This window comes from Rhinopithecus roxellana, chromosome 1, assembly GCF_007565055.1.
Source record: "Rhinopithecus roxellana isolate Shanxi Qingling chromosome 1, ASM756505v1, whole genome shotgun sequence".
NCBI classification, from domain to species: Eukaryota; Metazoa; Chordata; class Mammalia; order Primates; family Cercopithecidae; genus Rhinopithecus; species Rhinopithecus roxellana.
Window position 1 is genome coordinate 140,315,495 of NC_044549.1, and position 17,392 is coordinate 140,332,886.

The window sequence follows — 17,392 nt, forward strand, 5'->3', positions numbered from 1 at the left end:
CACTGTTATAGGTATTATGTATTCATTATCATCTCTAATCATGACAACAGTTCAAAGAGAAGAGATAAGTTACTGGAATCATCCCCCCTTTTTACAAATGAAGAAATCAAGGCAAGGAGATGGTAAGTAACATTTTCACAGTCACAGAGCTACTAAATAGTACAACAGTAATTCAAGGATAGACAGCCTGACTCTATAATCCGGACTCGTCTCCATATAATTTGTCATCACATCATTATCGATTCTTTGCCAAAGAGAAAGCAGGTATACTAGAGATGGCAGTAGAAGGTAAACGGAAAGGCAGGGGCCCTTTTGAGGATTAAGCAGATGGTGCAGAGCTGACTCAATAAAAACTTAGCAGTCTAACCTTGGGTTAGTAAATGAACTTTTCTGGATCTCAGTGTCCTCATTAGTGAAATGAAAGTTTTGAGATACAACAGGGAATTAGGTCATTGGGACCCAATATGGATGATAATGAAAGTCAAAATTCTTGCATGGCCTATTATGCCCTACATAATCCTCTCTTCATACTGCTCTATGACTTCATCTCTTCTACCAGGGCTGGCTTTAGAGGTTTGTGACCTGTGCAGTTGCACAGGGGTTGTGCTTTAAAAGGCTCCCTGCTTGGTTTAATGCTCTGCTGTCATTATCTTGAAATTCTTGATAATTTCTGAACAAAGCATTCTGCATTTTTATCCTATGTTGAGTCTACAAATTATGTAGCTGGTCCTGCGTATTACTCTCCACTTTCTCCCTGGCACAACTACAGTAACTAGCTGGAGTTCTATATGTCCCATAGGGTCTTGGCTTTAGCTGTTTCTTTTTGTTAGAAATACACCCTCTTTTCCGGATTCATTTGACTCATTATTTTGCCATTTTCAGGTCTTCTTTCAAATTTCAGCTATTATGGCAACTATAACCACCCTGTTCAATACTACAATCACCCCACTCCAAAACAGCACTATCAATTTGCTTTACTCTACTTTTATTTTTAGCTAGCATGCTTCAATGTCTAACTATAACTAAATAATTAGCTAAATACATTTATTTATGTATTTTTTTATATATGTGTGTGTGTGTGTATGTGTGCACACACATAATTTGCTTCTTTATTATGTTGATTGTCTCTTCCTTATACAATGTTTACATTTCACTAGGGCTACGATCTTTCTTCTCCTCACTGATTTATCCCAAGCACTTAAAACAGCGTGAAGTCAATAGTAAATAAATACCAGTTAAATGATTAATAGCTTTAACAGTTTATATAAGGACAAAACATTGTGTCCAAAAGAAACCTAATGTCTAACACATTACATGGTCAAAGCAAAGCAAAATTATTTATGTAATTACCAGGTAGGGAATTCCACACCCCAAAGTTCATACTCCGCATCTCCTGTAACTCTTGAGACCAAAGACTTCTGGCAAAGGCAAAACAATCACTTTTACATTCATTTCAATAGAATTAAAAATGTGAGACTCTCAGGATAGTAATATATTTTCTCTTGCTTTCTCCTAATATTATCAATAGTAAAGATCCTTAAACACATCACAAAGTAGGCTAGATGTTTGCTTCAGGAGTACAAGATTTTGGAAAATTGCATTCCTATCTATATAGGAATGGAAAAACCACTCTGAGCAGAAGCAACAGAAGAGTAACTAAAAGAAAAGCAGAATTATCATTTTCTACAATCAGCTAAACACAATAAATAAAACAGTAATTAAAATTAACTAAGTCAGGAAAATGTCCCCGGTGCAGTCCATCTGTGGGTGGCTGGGGTTCCACACTGGGGAACATTCCAGTGCCATGTTTCTTCTCCACCTTGAGGCAGCATTCACTTATTTTCATGTGTATGAAATGATTAATGCATTGAAGTCTTTCAGACTTGACATTTTCAACCAAATCAATCATTCTGAGCCTTTCTAGTTCTCTAAGATAGACTCAGAATGTACAAAATGTTTGAAAAGCCTGCTTTGACTAAAACAGTAATTTTCTACTCAAGTTCAGAAATGATAAACCCAAGCATTTCTGATAATGACAAAGTACAATACTATCACAAGTATTGCTCACCTAAAAACAAGTTTCTGCTTTAGAAATTGACTACTATCATATGTAATCTAGCTTTGAATTTACTTCAATTAAAGTGCTTATGTTTATTAAAAACTTGTAACATCACCATGATCATCCACATTTACTTCTTTCTTTCTAAAAAATCATTAGAACCTTAATATTGATAAAGATTTCAAAATTCAAAGATTATTAGAATTATATTAGTACTTCTGTTTTGAGTTCACTCAATGACTTTCCATCATGGTCATTATCATGAAGACCACAATGTATTGAAGCATGAAAACCAACACTGCCTTCCCCCACTCCTGTGGCAGACATAATTAAGCAATCAGCATCTTTTTAAGCTCCTTCTCAAAATAGTGCTCCAGTTAATCAAGACCAATTAGACAAGGGTTGTCACAAGAGGAGAGATATTTAAAATATTTAGTAACTAGTACAGCACAAGTTCTAGTCAGTTAAAATGGACCTCCAATCAATTAGAAGGAACACTAGCTAGTGGACTAGACTGGTGTATTCCTGCTGAATTCAGAATTAAGCATAACACACACAATCAATTTTGCTGTCTTTGTTGTAAAGAACCAGATAAAAGGGTGACTTCACAATTCTATCACTTCTTCTTTAATGCAATATGTACACTTGCTGAAAAAAATATTTGCTACAGTAATACACTGAATGCAGTGCTTGGGGCACAGTGGCTATGTTTCAATAGCACAAATAACAAAGATAAGCCAGAGTTGCTACTTGCTTTGGCATACAGTAGTTGTTTAATACATTTGCCAAATGTCTTCAGTTTTACAATCTAACATATAATACACATCCAAAGGACAAAAAAAGTTAAAACTCTTGTAACAGAAACAGTTTTGTCAGGATTTCATTTCCATATTTTACATGTATAGTCTCCAAAGTCAATAGAAAAAATAATGTAAATTTAATCTAATATTTCAGGCTAGAGTAAAAAATTGTAGATTGTCAGAAAGAAAGGCAAAACTTTAAACATTTTCCAGAATTTAATAAATAGTACCTTAGAGATTATATAGCTGTTCTTTTGTATTATTTGGTCAACATTTAAAAATAAAATATAATTGGCCGTAACATCTTTCCTTTAGCTATTTATATCACACAGAGTTATTTTAAAAGCAAAAATATATCTTTTAAAAAAGAGATTATGAAAAAATACGTAGAGAAGTGGAAGCAAAAACAGGAGAAAACAATTAGGGAAGTCCAAGAAAGAGGGTATTAAAGAGATAATTATTTCCGGTAATATGTGATACACTGTATTCCAGTTTCTGAAGATAGGGAGGCCATGAGTTACAAATGGTCCCTTTCCTATTGATTACTTTCTCCTGCTGAGAGGTCAACAACAACAACAAAAAGTAAACAAACACATCAACAGTTCAGAAAGCTTTCAGTGGTGACATGCCCCAAAGACAGTAAAATAGAGGTAATGTAATAGAGGGTGATGAGTAATTAGGGGAAGTCAGGGAAGACATTGCTAAGGAGTTCACATCCAAATGATGAGAAGCCATACACAGACCTAGGGAATAACTTTTTAGACAGCAGGAAGTACATAGTCCTTGAAGGAATGAGGAACTGTACCAAATGAAACAGAAGCATCACACATACTGAGGAGTAAAACATGACTAGAAAATGTTGAAATAAAAAGTTATGCATTTTTACAGGGATGGGATTGGATAAAGATAAAATTTCAGAAAATCTATCAAAGAACGAAAGAACAACAGTTGGGTGGTAAATCTGAGCTAACGTACAGCTCAACAAGGTGACAGTATCTTGGTTGGTTGCTCAGCATTTACCAAAAAGAAGACTTAGTGTTCATAGACTAAAACTGTTTGATCCCATTTGGTTGACAAATCCTAGAAATGAAAAAAGAGGTATAGAGAAAGTAAATCTAGACTAGTCTTTCTCAACATGAGAATGAATAAAATAAATTAGTGTAAAAGAGGTTAGCTTTACTCCATATATATTACCATGAAAGTCCCTAATAAATGATCATGGGAGCTTCTGCAACTTTATCAGTTTTCCCATGGTTAACATATTTATTGTGTTTTCCTGAAGCAAACTAGGAATAAAACTATCATAAGACACAAAGTAAATAATCAACAACCATGCTAGCTGATGGCTCCAGAGATAAGGGTCCTAGAATGAAATTGTGAAAGTCAATCATCTCTCCTATGGTATGAGTGGAGGGCAAGGGAGAGACATGGTTGCTGTGTTGAAAGTTCAGGCAAAGGGATTGTGAGCCAGTCAGTCCCAATTGCTTGAGGAGCAGGATGGAATGTCAATAGCTATTTTGCAAAATGTTCCAGAAGCCTGAAGTATCCCAGGAAGGTCTGTATTTCAAAATAACTTGAGATAACTTTTAAAGATAACTTCCCTCTTGATTTTCCATTAGTTCTGTCGAGAAGGTAACTTAATCTTCCCATTTCAGACCTTGAGAAACCTGAAGGAAATTCCCTGCCCCTTTAAATATTATGACTACATTTTGAGTGGCTTCTGTGGCCCTAGATGAAAGAGGTAGGGGACCAGAAGTGGGCACTGAGCACACTCTCACTTTCTACCCCATGGCAGTGTTCTTGGCTCTTTCCATTCCACCCTAATATTATGACCATGCTGTAATTGGCAATCCAGTCCATTGCTTCTGGTTGAATGCTGGGCAGCTGTATGCTAGGAAAATGGTTCTTGGGGTGAAAAAAAAAGTCCTGATGTATAGCATTTGCAAATTTCTATGGTTTAAAGATTTTCACCATAATTTATTTCAAATGACCAACAGGGCATCGTTTCCTGAGGAACTGTGCGGGGAGATCATGAGAATTGGGAAAGATGCAAAAAGTCAACTAGCTAGCTGAAATAATCTGGTTTGTGCTGGTGTGCACGGTGTGTGTGTGTGTGTGTGTGTGTGTGTGTGTGTGTGTGTGTGTCCTTCTAAAGCAGTAGAACAAAACACTAGTAGATGTTTTGGCAGGTGGTTGAAAACAGAAAACAGTTATGCATTAGAGATAGGGGTTAAAGCTTGTGCTTAGTTAGGCCTTGGTCCAAGGAGAAGTCTCCATAAAAGTAGATAATAGCAAGAAAAAGATAAGGGCAAAAGGTGGTTCATAGGAAACTCCAGCTATTAGAAAATTGAGTATAGAATGTGTGTGTGTGTGTGTGTGTGTGTGTGTGTGTGTGTTGTGGAAAGGATTAAACCATACAGAACTGTTATGGCATGATATAAAAAAGAAAAGAAAATAAATACTTAAACATTTATGTCCCCTGTGCTAGACATTTTACTAAGCAGATTGAATCAATTGTCCTAGTCTATCTACAGAACATTAATATTCGGTAGATATTTTTATAGATGAGGAAACTGGAGATTAGATATTTAAATAATTTGCTAGTTTTTATAGCAGCATCAAGCCAAGCAATTTTAAATGCCAGTTTCTCTTATTATATTGCCAGCTGCATGCAGCAGGGTCCAAGGCTTTCTTATTTACCACTGTGTCCCCTGAGATTAATGTATAAAAAATACTCAGGATGTATTTGCTGAAAGTTGAATGTTTCTTGTTATATTAGTGAGACCCAGCTGGCTATATTCTACATTAGGCAGTTAATCTTTTAGTATCAGATTAAAATATAAGGAATAACAAATTAATAATCACGGGGCACTTTATTTAATAGATGATACTCAACTTATTAAGGTAAGTGTATCGAAGGAGTTGCAAATTCATTCAAGAAAATTCTTCCTGGAGACTATGAAACTAATATGACAGCATTTTCCTGGATTAATGTGTTGAAACACTGCATAAACCTAAGAACCAACTTTTCCACAGATCTCTCTAGTTCTGAAAAGACTGAATTTGCAGCATCTGCTGAAATGAAGTAAGTCTTATTTGAAACAAAATACTTAAATACAAGCATTTTATATAAATTAAAACATACATCTGATAAGAAAATTACATTATCACTTAACTTTGCAAGTAGTGTGCCTAAATCAAATCAGAAATAAAAATGAAAACACTGCACTTTTCTGTCAAATAGTAATTACAGGGATTAAAAATCTTTAGAAATAACTTTTAGTCAAATTAAAAATCTGCATCCAAATACTTTCTCACTAAAAATGTCACGTGTTGTAATGAAGTAGGGAAAATAGTCCACTGCACTTACCCACTTAGTTGAATTTAGCTACCTTTGCTTTAAAGCTATAATTCGTAAAATAGGCTTTTGTTCTCTTTCACGGGTAGAAAATGTACTCTCTGTAACAAATATTTAACTATGTACAATATGTTGTGTTAGATCAAGTTTTTTTGAAAATGCTCCTGTCTAAATTTTAAATACAGGGAAAATATATATCTTCTTAAATATGTAGAAACTAACCCCACGGTTATTATTCTCAAATATGAGAGAAGCAATTATGGGCTGAGTACGGTGGCTCATGCCTGTAATCGAGCACTTTGGGAGGCTGAGGTGGGTGGATCCCCTAAGGTCAGGCGTTCCAGACCAGCCTGGTGAACATGTTGAAACCCCATCCCTACTAAAAATACAAAAATTAGCTGGGCACGGTGGCGCATGCCTGTAGTCCCAGCTACTGGGGAGGCTCTGGCAGGAGAATTGCTTGAAGCAGGGAGGCAGAGGTTACAGTGAACCAAGGTTGCACCACTGCACTGCAGCCTAGGCAAAACTCTGTCTCAATAAAATAAAATAAAATAAAATAAAATAAAATAAAATAAAATAAAATAAAATAAAATGAATTTTTAAAAAAAATTACAGAAGCAATTATGGAATTGTTATGTTAACTTAGTTGGTTAGTGAACAGAGCTCATGAAATGAGAAATAGAAGGTCATACTGGGCCAAGGGACTTTATGCAGATTAAAAAAAAATAACAATAACAGCTGCATTCACAGTCATTTATCTCACACTTGTGCACTGTTGCCAAAAGATGGATTTTACAAAAGAAAAATAAGGGAGACTGATAATATGCAAAGCCACTGTCACCATTTGAAAACTTCAAAGCTGGGTTGGGCGTGGTGGCTCATACCTGTAATCCCAGCAGTTTGTGAGGTCAAGGCAGATGGATCACCTGAGGTTGGGAGTTTGAGTTCGAGAACAGCCTGACCAACATGGAGAAATCCCATCTCTATTAAAAATACAAAATTAGTGGGGCATGGTGGCAAATGCCTGTAATCCCAGCTACTCAGGAGGCTGAGCCAGGAGAATCGCTTGAACCCGGGAGGCAGAGGTTGCAGTGAGCTGAGATCGCGCCATTACACTCCAACCTGGGCAACAGAGAGAAACTCCATCTCAAAACAAAACAAAACAAAACAAAACAAAATAAAACAAAACAAAAAAACTTGGAAGCTCACATTTCTTTGTTGGTGAGATAGTTGCTTCATCTTACCATCCAGAAAACAAAAGTTTAAGTACTACAGCTCCATTCCACTTCCCTAGCTCACTGATATTGTTCTCTACAACAGCAATCATTCAGAGCCAAATACATATAGCTCTGCCTTTTGCCATAATGTTGATAATTTTGCTTTTCTTTGAAAATATTCAAAATACAAGAGAAAGACCAAGTGTTTCTAGCTATGAGAAAATAGGCATCTGACTGCAAGGATTCCATGCAGTGTTTATATTTTTTTCACTTTAAGACTTTCTGAGAAAATATTTGATACAGTGTTCAGATTTCATACGTTAAGGCACTACAAATTGATATTTTACACATAAAGACAAGCAATGCTTTTCAGGTCCAACTCAACATGATTTATCATTCTGCATTCAGGAATAAAACATTTCATTTGTGATTTTTTTGAGCTTTCAATTTTAATTAAACATATGATCAGGGCATTATGTACAGTTTATTTTTATTCATACTGGCATAGGCATTTTCTTCCCTAATGATTTGTATTTGTCATGTTAAACAGAAGACAGGAAGATTATATTTAGATAATGTGATAAATACAATAAAAGTCTGTTCTTTCAAATCTTGATATATTGTTCTGGTGTTCTGGTAGTTTCTTAATTTCTCCCATTTAAATGTGTCCACTTTCTACAGGATAATAATAGCTAACATTGATAGAGTAGTAACTGCCAGGCTCTTTACATGGCTTATTTCATTTATTCCCCACAAAAACCATTAAAGTTACTATTACTATTCCCCTTATATGAATGAGAACACTGAATCCTAGAGAATTGACCTGACCACCCCACATTTGCACACCTATTAAGAAGGGATGCTAGTCTGGGCTGTTGAACTCTGCTCTCTGTGGAATAGGGTAGTGACACATATCTTCATAATAATAGAGCTTCTGTACAGTTAATGAGTTTTTAAAAATAAGTTTCTCTATAAAACTGCATTATTTGGCTTATCTTTCAGATATAAAAGTAAAGCTTTACAGAAGGAAAAGATACAAAATCCATAAAATGTATGTAAATGAGAAAAATCCCCTGCTCAGCAACAACACGGCAGAACCAATCTGACCAACGTATAGCAAATATTAATATGTGATTTAGTTTTCTGCATCTGCCAGGGTTTCACAAAGGACAAAAGAAATAATTGCATAGAAATTGCATAAAAGTCGTATGTTCTATTTATAAAATTGACTAGATATTTTCAGCACTCACTACCAATGTCTTTAACTCCATGATAATATTATAGTTGATATTTACCCTTTAATAAAAATATAAATCACTGTTTATTCCCTGAAGCTAATCTTACACATGCTAAATTATTTATGTCTCCATTTTATTATGTATTTTGCATCTGACAGGACAACTTTCCTTAGGACCCTTTTACTGATCCACCTGTCATTATGATGGCGTAAACAATGTCACCTTTCTAGTGCACGATGAATTACAAAGAAGTTGTAAAGTACACCATCCATCATGCTGGCACTAAGTAGGTTTTTGAAGTAGATCTCAGATATCAGAAATGCTGTTTAGACGGTTACCAGAAAGCACAAATTGGAAGCTTATACAAAACGGTCCTATGATGAATGGACATGACAGCTCTTCAAAGAAAAGGGGCACTCCTCTTCTACAAATAACCTTGTCAAAAGCAAAAAGTTGTGGCAAGCTTTGCTGGCAGTCAGACTAGAATAATTTCAGAACTTGTTAATGTCTCTGCCAGATAGAAATTCATGCAAACACAATGGACTCAAAATCAAAAAGGAGCATGCCTGAATCCTCAGCAGCAACCACTCAAGCTTGATTTGAATTAGGGAATGATTTAAAGTGATACAGAGAAATCACCATCGATTTAGCTATTAGAATATGTGAGTTTCAGTAATATACCTAAAACAGGAGTATAAAATATGTGCAGGTATTCTATATGCATATATAATATCCACCTAGAAGTTGCTTTTGAAAATTATAACAATACTGATATGAGTTTTAAAAAAGAGTATCAACAGCACATGCTTTCTTGATACAGATATTTAAATCAATATGTATTTAGTATAATAGATTCGCATTATTAATACAATCTTAAAACAGTGACTATCTAATTTGCATAATTAATTTCTCAAATTATGTTCTTCAAATATAAGGTGTTAGTTTTATCCATATTGCATTTTGTTTCCTTTAACAATCCCTTTTGTTTAGGCCAAATATTTCAAACATGGAGTGTATTTCTACATCTACAGTTAACTTTATTTTCTCCTTTTTAACAGTTGCATTTTAAAAGCTTTTTTCTGGCCGGGCGCGGTGGCTCAAGCCTGTAATCCCAGCACTTTGGGAGGCCGAGACGGGCGGATCACGGGGTCAGGAGATCGAGACCATCCTGGCTAACACGGTGAAACCCCGTCTCTACTAAAAAATACAGAAAACTAGCCGGGCGAGGTGGCGGGCGCCTGTAGTCCCAGCTCCTCGGGAGGCTGAGGCAGGAGAATGGCGTAAACCCGGGAGGCGGAGCTTGCAGTGAGCTGAGATCCGGCCACTGCACTCCAGCCTGGGCGACAGAGCGAAACTCCGTCTCAAAATAAATAAATAAATAAAATAAATAAATAATAAAAAAAATAAAAGCTTTTTTCTTTTTAACTCTTCTTTAAAAAAGGCAGTTTTAATACACTTACAAATGGTGGGAGGATACTACATAAGGACTTAGAACTATGGATATGTGGAAAACTTCATAAATCTGCAATAGAGGTTGATTTTCTTTTATGTGAAATACAAGGAAATTTAAAAACTTATAACTGTTAAGATAAACATGTAGAAAACTCTCAGAGATATGGTTACACAGGGACATTAAAAAAAAAACAAAACAAAACCCAGTTCCACTAGCAAAACAAAAAGATAATTAACTTTGTAAAAAATAAATGAGTACTCTTTCATAGTGAACAGATAAAACCACTGGTTGGTTATCTTAAGTTTTTCGTTTTTAAATTGGCTCTTTCAATACAACGTCAAATCCTTAGAAATAGGTGTTCATTGCCTTAACTGTGAAAGACAGAGACATGCAAGAAAGTATTACTGAACCCTATCTTCTCCCAATTGTCCCGAATGCTGTAATAGAAATTGTCATACAACAAACCCAGTAAACAACACAAAAGGCCATTGTTATAGACACACACACATGCATTAGTTTGAAAGTTAAAATATATTGTTTTTAAGTAAACTGGTTTCTTCTTTTGTGTCCTATCTTGACAAGAAAAAATAAGTGAAAAAGAAAAAATAAGGAAGAGGAAAGAACCACATACATTTGGATAAGAAAAACAACTGTTTCATTTAAAGGGATCTAAAAAGACAGCTACTGAAGATATCGAACATATAACCAAAATGCTGAGAATACAACTAATCTTCCCTTATAACTTATAATTCTAAATGAGAGAGGGAGGGGCTGAGGTGGAGAACACCATCGGTATCCTTAGAATTCACATTTCTAGTTTCTAAGGTCTGATGATTTGAAATTGTCAAGGAAATAAAAATGGTACTCAAGTAAAATTTATGGAGGCTAACTTAACCTTCACAAACAATGACTGCTAAATTTGAAAAAGATATTAAAATACTTCAGGTCTGAATACATTTTAATTTTAATAAAATCGTAATTATAGGCTCCTTATAAACTAATCAACCAGTGACTGCTTGGAATTTGGTGTAGTCTAAAAATATCTAGAAGAAAGAGAATAGGCTCAGTTTTTTAAAGTAAGAAGGTTGAAGCTATGGGATTTTGCAAATTCACATTTTTAACTTATTTCTTAAAATATTAGACCTCTCTACATATTAGTAATATTACATATATTTTAAACTAAAAAATTATTTTACATTAAAAATGAGATGACATTCAGTTGCGTGAAGGAGTCTAACAATGGACACTAAATAGCCAAAAATGTATTACTCTTACACACTTCTTGAACGCAGGACACTTGAAGGTGAGGCTATCTAATTGCAGAAGTGTGAAAGAATAAAGAAAATAACGGGTGAAAAATATTTACATATCCATCCTACAGCATCATCGGTTAAAATGAAGGGGGTGATGAACATTTTTGCGATTCAGCCTAGTCTTTTACAAAATATAAAAAGCAAACATATAATTACCTCTAATACTCTCTGTCCAATATCTGCACAAATATCATAGGAAAGTGGATTTGCCCAATATTGGAACTCTAGGGCCAAACAGATTCTTCCAAGTGATCTTCTCCCTGACTTTTTTCCCTCCACCACCACCTCCATTATTATGAGGGTTTGCTGGTGGTGAGTATGAATCAGAAATTAGAAGTATACAATATCTGTTAATATCTACCACCCCACCCCACCCCCCCATTTTTTTTTTTTTTTTTTTTTTTTTTGAGAAGGATTTTCGCTCTTGTTGCCCAGGTTGCAGTGCAATGGCACGATCTCGGCTCACTGCAACCTCCGCCTCCCGTGCTCAAGCCATTCTCCTGTCTCAGCCTCAGGAGTAGCTGGAATTACAGGGGCCCGCCACCGGGACGGCTAATTTTTTGTACTTTTTTTAGTACAGACAGGGTTTCACCATGTTGATCAGGATCTTCTCAAACTCCTAATCTCAGGTGATCCACCTGCCTCGGCCTCCGAAACTGCTGGGATTACGGCCTCCCCAAAGAGCTGGGATTACAGGCGTGAGCCACCGCTCCCGGCCAATATCCCTTTTAAACCAAGGTAAACAAATTGTTACTGAAGGGTTCCTCTCCCATCTCTCCCTTGTAATGCAGTAAGTCCCGAGTATAAAGGAGTAAGAGAAATTTAATTTTCCAGATCCAGTGAATCTCCCCATCACACAGTAAGACCAACATACACATGCTCCCATAAGGAGCTCTGGGAAGCTGCACAATGATAGGATATCTCTTTCCTTGGTCTGGGTGGAAACTGCATAATAATATGAAAGTGCAGGAGCGTTGAGGGAGGGTTTTTGTGGTGAAACCATATCTAAGGAATTTATTTAATGTTATTCTACTTTCAATCCACTGGGCCCAGTGGGTTATTACAGACAGCCATGCTAAGGAAATAAGGATGCAAGTTATAGTTTCATGAGTTTTGCATATCTCCTTCTTCAAGGAATAATCAATGTTCACCAGCGGAAATTGAAAAGCAAGGAGATGGGGAAGATTCCAAGGACCCACTCAAGTTCCTGGTGTTTTTGTGAATGTTCTGTGTTTTAAACATGCTTTTGTTTAGGGGAAGGCATGACCTGAGCAAATTGGGATAAAGAAGAGGTTGAAAATGCATATGGCTTAGGCAGAGTTAGGAGTTTTAGAGAAAATACCAGGGTAACTTTTAGAGTCTTGGCTTAAGGCAGAAGCTTCTGAAAGAGTGACAGTTGCCTTCCTCTATTTTTATTAATATATAGGTGTGTTGCCATTATTACCTACCAGAAAGAGCATAATATTAATCAAATCAAATTACATGAGTCCTACAGTAGAAATACTGCAGACATTTACTATTATATTAAAATTTAATTAATGGTAAGACTTTTCAAGGTAGTAGTAGTTATATGCAGCTCTTTGGCTCAAAGTCAAAGTATGATATACACAGAATAGAAACGATGCTGGACTGCCAGAAAATCTGCCTCTCACTCCCACTCCCCCAAAATCTATTAGGAACGAGCATTTACTGTTATTATTTCAAGTATTTATGCAAAGTAATTTAAAATGATTTAAACATCCCATATATTAATCAAATTTAATAATAAGTTAGATTCTGAAACATTTGTGCTATTAACAACAGTCAGAAAAATAACATTATTTCATTGGTATTAAATGAGGCAATATACAGTTTGATTTAAAAAAAAAAAACTAAGTGTATTTTTTCAAATTACACTTTTACATAGAGTTAGAAAACTTGCCCATATAAAAGAAATTATTGACCAAATTACACGTTATATCTACCTTGTATATTGTTCTTACTATAGGCTATGCTCTATCATCCTAGATTTATATATATTAATATTTTCTCACAACAATCTTATGAGTTGGAATTATTATTGACTCCAATACAGAGATGAGGAAATCAGCCCCAGTTTCCTCCCCACAGTTAAGTAACGGTGGTTAATTGGAGAGCTGAGATTTAAAACTAGTCCACGTGGCTCTACAAGCCTTGCACTTAACCACTATGCCAAAACAAAACAAAACAAAACAAAACAAAACAAAACAAAACACTGCATCATAAATCTGCTGACCCAGAAAAGATGAAGAAATAATACACACCTGGCTTCTTATCGCATATGTTTTTCATCATGAAAGCAGGGGCGTTGTGTTTCAAATCTTAAATGTGTTAATAATCATATCAATTTTCCACTTAATTTCTTTTGTGTGTACAGAATCTCAAAACACAACCCTCTCCATTTCTTTCCCTTTCTGTATATCAGTGTATTAAATTTTGCCTCTTCAAAGCCGTAGAATGAAATAGACTTGCACTGTATCGACAGAGCAAAATGTGAATGACTCAGTCACACATTCGACACCTTTGAATTAAATTTTTCTAACATGTTTTCACTTTAAAAATATGACAAGAAAAGGGTCAGAAAGGCCACATCGTCCTTCTCTTTCCTGGCACCTCCACATTGAGAAGATTTAATGGTTACTTTTGTATGTTGCATCTTGCCAGTTAGTTCAATTTAGATGAAAGCTGTTGTTTTCTAATTCCATCTCACTGTAAATGACAGAGACAAATGGCCATATTACCTTGAGAATTCCTTTGGCAGAATAGGCTGCATATGAATAGAGCAGGTCTTGGTTGCTATCTTTTCTGGCTTCTTCACTGCAAGGCTGGCCATTAGGATGAAAGCATTGACCACTGCTGCTCAGAGTCACAGTGCTGGGAGAAGGGTCTGGCAGATTAAGCAGCACAGAGTAATTTACAAACTGTACATCTTCTAGGCCCAAAGAGGTCCACTGAGTCTGAATCTTCTTTGAAATTTCCATGTCATCTTCACTTTTATACAGTTGTACCAAATTTCTGAAATAAATTTTTAAAGAAAAATTTGTTTAAAAGGATAATTCTTTATTCTTTTGAGATATGACTGCTCAATATACGAACAATATTAATACATGTTGTGGGATACTGAAAGATAAATGAGACAGGACCCTACCACATGAAACATAAACACAAATCAAAGCAGAATGAATTAATTTCTTAAATTAAGAACTAATGGCCAATGTGGTAGCTCATGCCTGTGATCCCAGCACTTTAGGATGCTAAGGAGGGAGGGTCGCTTAAGCACAGGACTAGCCAGGGCAACATAGCGACACTCTCTGTCTACAAAACATTAAAAAATAAATTAGCTGGATGTCCTGGTATGCATCTGTGGGAGATGAGGTGGAATAATCACTTGAGCCTGGGAGTTGGAGGCTGCAGTGAGCTAGGATGGCACCAATGCACTCCTGCTTTGTCAACAGAGTGAGACTCTTTCCAAAGAAAAACAAACAAACAAACAAACAAACAAAAAGAAAAAACAAAAAACCCGCTAATACAGCTCTATGGCATTGCAGAGAAGAGTGATATTAATCCCTACTAGATCTTCTATTAGTTCTGATCCTTCTATCAACATCAACATTATCCACTTAAAAGTCAGTCCCAAAATCTTGGTGTCATTCCAGTTGAGACATTTCTTTGTTGTAGTTAAGGTGATTTCATGTAAAATGATATGATTGACATATAGTTATTGCTATTTAAAATAATACAGAGAGAGCTCTTTAGATACAAATTTTATGCCAAATTACATGATGCTATGAGCACGGTTTTCAATAAAATCAAAACAAAAACACAGATTGCCAAACCAATATGAAACTGTTTGTGTTGTACTTTCTGTACTTTGTATATTTATTCCTATACCTATCCCATAATCCAGTGACACTATTTTTGCTTATGACGTACTAGAAACAAGAAAAAAATCTGTTAAAAATTTGTGTATAGTACCTAGAACAGAATCAGACATGAGAACTTAATAAAAATAATTTAATCCAGATAGTTTTTTTTCAGTTTCATGGCTGAAATATTAATAAAAAGGGACCAAAAAGGAATAATTTCCTTTTGGGGAAAAAAATGTACCTTCTTAAAAGAATCTTATTGCTATCCAAGCTATTATCTAAGTGTTTATCATGATATTATTGTTATGTTTGCCCATCACATTATTTTTCTCACTTATTTCCTCCAGGACTCTGTTTATTTAACAACTCCTAAACTGTGTTGTTCAACCTATGGCCCATGGGCTGCATGTGGCTACAGGACAGCGCTGAAAGTGGCCCAACACAAATTCGTAAGCTTTCTCTTTTTTTTTTTTTAATTTTTTTTTTTTATTATACTTTAAGTTCTAGGGTACATGTGCATAACATGTAGGTTTGTTACATATGTATACTGGTGCCATGTTGGTGTGCTGCACCCATCAACTCGTCAGCACCCATCAATTCATCATTTATATCAGGTATAACTCCCAATGCAATCCCTACCCCCCCCTTAATAGGCCCCGGTGTGTGATGTTCCCCTTCCCAAGTCCAAGTGATCTCATTGTTCAGTTCCCACCTATGAGTGAGAACATGCAGTGTTTGGTTTTCTGTTCTTGTGATAGTTTGCTAAGAATGATGGTTTCCAGCTGCATCCATGTCCCTACAAAGGACGCAAACTCATCCTTTTTTATGGCTGCATAGTATTCCATGGTGTATATGTGCCACATTTTCTTAATCCAGTCTGTCACAGATGGACATTTGGGTTGATTCCAAGTCTTTGCTATTGTGAATAGTGCCGCAATAAACATACGTGTGCATGTGTCTTTATAGCAGCATGATTTATAATCCTTTGGGTATATACCCAGTAGTGGGATGGCTGGGTCATATGGTACATCTAGTTCTAGATCCTTGAGGAATTGCCATACTGTTTTCCATAATGGTTGAACTAGTTTACAATCCCACCAACAGTGTAAAAGTGTTCCTATTTCTCCACATCCTCTCCAACACCTGTTGTTTCCTGACTTTTTAATGATTGCCATTCTAACTGGTGTGAGACATTATGAGACTTTTTAAAAAGATTTTTTATTTTTATTTTTATTTTTTTTTAGCTTATCAGCTATTGTTAGTGTTAATGTATTTTATTGTGTGGCCCAGCACAATTAGTGTTCTTCCAATGTGGCCCATGAAAGCCAAAAGATTGGACACCCCTGCAACAGTACATGCCTAGAAAAGAAATAAGAAGCAGACATAATAGTGGTAAGAAAGCATTACAAGAGATAAAAGGTAAGTCTGAGGCCAGAGCTTAGAAGCTGGCCTACACAGGAAGATGCAATAAAAACAGTTTCTCAGTTATCTCCTATCTTTGTGAAGCTACTCCTATTCATGCTTTCTTCCCTCTTCTTTTCTTTTCTTTTCTTTCTTTTTTTTTTTTTAATATCTACTTGGACCAGTCAATAGTGCCACCTAAATTTTATGGAAGAGCTGGTGAGAAGAATTATATTGTTTTTCATTACCAGTAAGAGGGATCTGTCTTCCACCTTGTTTTGTTGTTGTTACTTTATCTGTTCTCTACCTTTTCCTACCCTCTTTCTCCATTGCTATTGCATTCTCTCTGTATTTTGGGGATGGGGCAGGCAAATTGAGTTAAAACAACACGATTTGACGGGAAAGTCATTTACAAAGGTGCATCAATAATGTTCTGTTAAAATCCATATAAAATGAGGTTTCAAAATATATATTTTATTTATACAAACATAGCAATATATCGTTAACACTGACAGACAAAGAGAAAAAAAAATGTGAAGACTGCTTTATATTTTGTTTGCTCCCCTACACAGTTAATTGATGAACATAAATCCACCAGGGAATGTGCAAGATGTTTAATCTGCCATTCCTTTTGTTGGTCTCAGTTGCTTTATGGTGCAAGCAACTGAA

At 35.6% G+C, this 17,392-nt stretch overlaps 1 protein-coding gene and 1 long non-coding RNA gene across 2 annotated transcripts in view; one reads left to right on the forward strand and one right to left on the reverse strand.

The window, feature by feature from the left end:
* LOC115898165 overlaps window positions 1-13,282 on the forward strand; it is a 35,257-nt gene extending 21,975 nt beyond the window's left edge. The window contains exons 2-3 of the long non-coding RNA XR_004057874.1: window positions 5,896-5,944; window positions 12,573-13,282. This is a non-coding gene — a long non-coding RNA (uncharacterized LOC115898165). The remainder of the gene's footprint in view (window positions 1-5,895; window positions 5,945-12,572) is intronic.
* The window catches only part of NAALADL2 (N-acetylated alpha-linked acidic dipeptidase like 2), a 977,694-nt gene that overhangs the window by 573,854 nt on the left and 386,448 nt on the right, over window positions 1-17,392 (reverse strand). Inside the window, exon 3 of the mRNA XM_030931975.1 lies at window positions 14,198-14,471. Within this exon, the coding sequence (XP_030787835.1) occupies window positions 14,198-14,471 (274 nt within the window). The remainder of the gene's footprint in view (window positions 1-14,197; window positions 14,472-17,392) is intronic.